The sequence below is a fragment of the Apaloderma vittatum genome, unplaced genomic scaffold (genome assembly GCF_000703405.1).
Source record: "Apaloderma vittatum isolate BGI_N311 unplaced genomic scaffold, ASM70340v1 scaffold26118, whole genome shotgun sequence".
NCBI classification, from domain to species: domain Eukaryota; kingdom Metazoa; phylum Chordata; class Aves; order Trogoniformes; family Trogonidae; genus Apaloderma; species Apaloderma vittatum.
In genome coordinates, this window is record NW_009729408.1 from 1,021 (window position 1) to 1,273 (window position 253).

The following is a 253-nucleotide window of genomic DNA, read 5'->3' on the forward strand; positions in this document are numbered from 1 at the left end:
TCTGCTGTTCCTCCGTGATCCCCCCGAATTTATTCTGGTAGGCCGAGAGCAGCCTCTCCATGGGGTTTCGCACGAAGATGAACTTGTAGTAGTTCTTGAGGCGGTAGGCGATCTCGTCCGGCTTCATGTCCGCCAGGAAGACCAGGTCGCTCTTGTGATCCATCTTCAGCTTGACGTCGACGCTCTCCAGCGCGCCGTCCAGCACCTTGAGGACGCGTTTCCAGTTGGAGCAGGCCACCTTGGGCACGTAGCA

General features: G+C 58.1%; 1 protein-coding gene across 1 annotated transcript in view; it reads right to left on the minus strand.

The window, feature by feature from the left end:
* Positions 1-250, minus strand: part of CHST14 (carbohydrate (N-acetylgalactosamine 4-0) sulfotransferase 14) — a gene marked incomplete at its 5' end in the record, with an annotated part of 676 nt that extends 426 nt beyond the window's left edge. The window contains one exon of the mRNA XM_009874435.1: positions 6-250. Coding sequence (XP_009872737.1) covers positions 6-250 — 245 coding nt within the window. The remainder of the gene's footprint in view (positions 1-5) is intronic.
* Between the last annotated feature and the right edge of the window lie 3 nt (positions 251-253).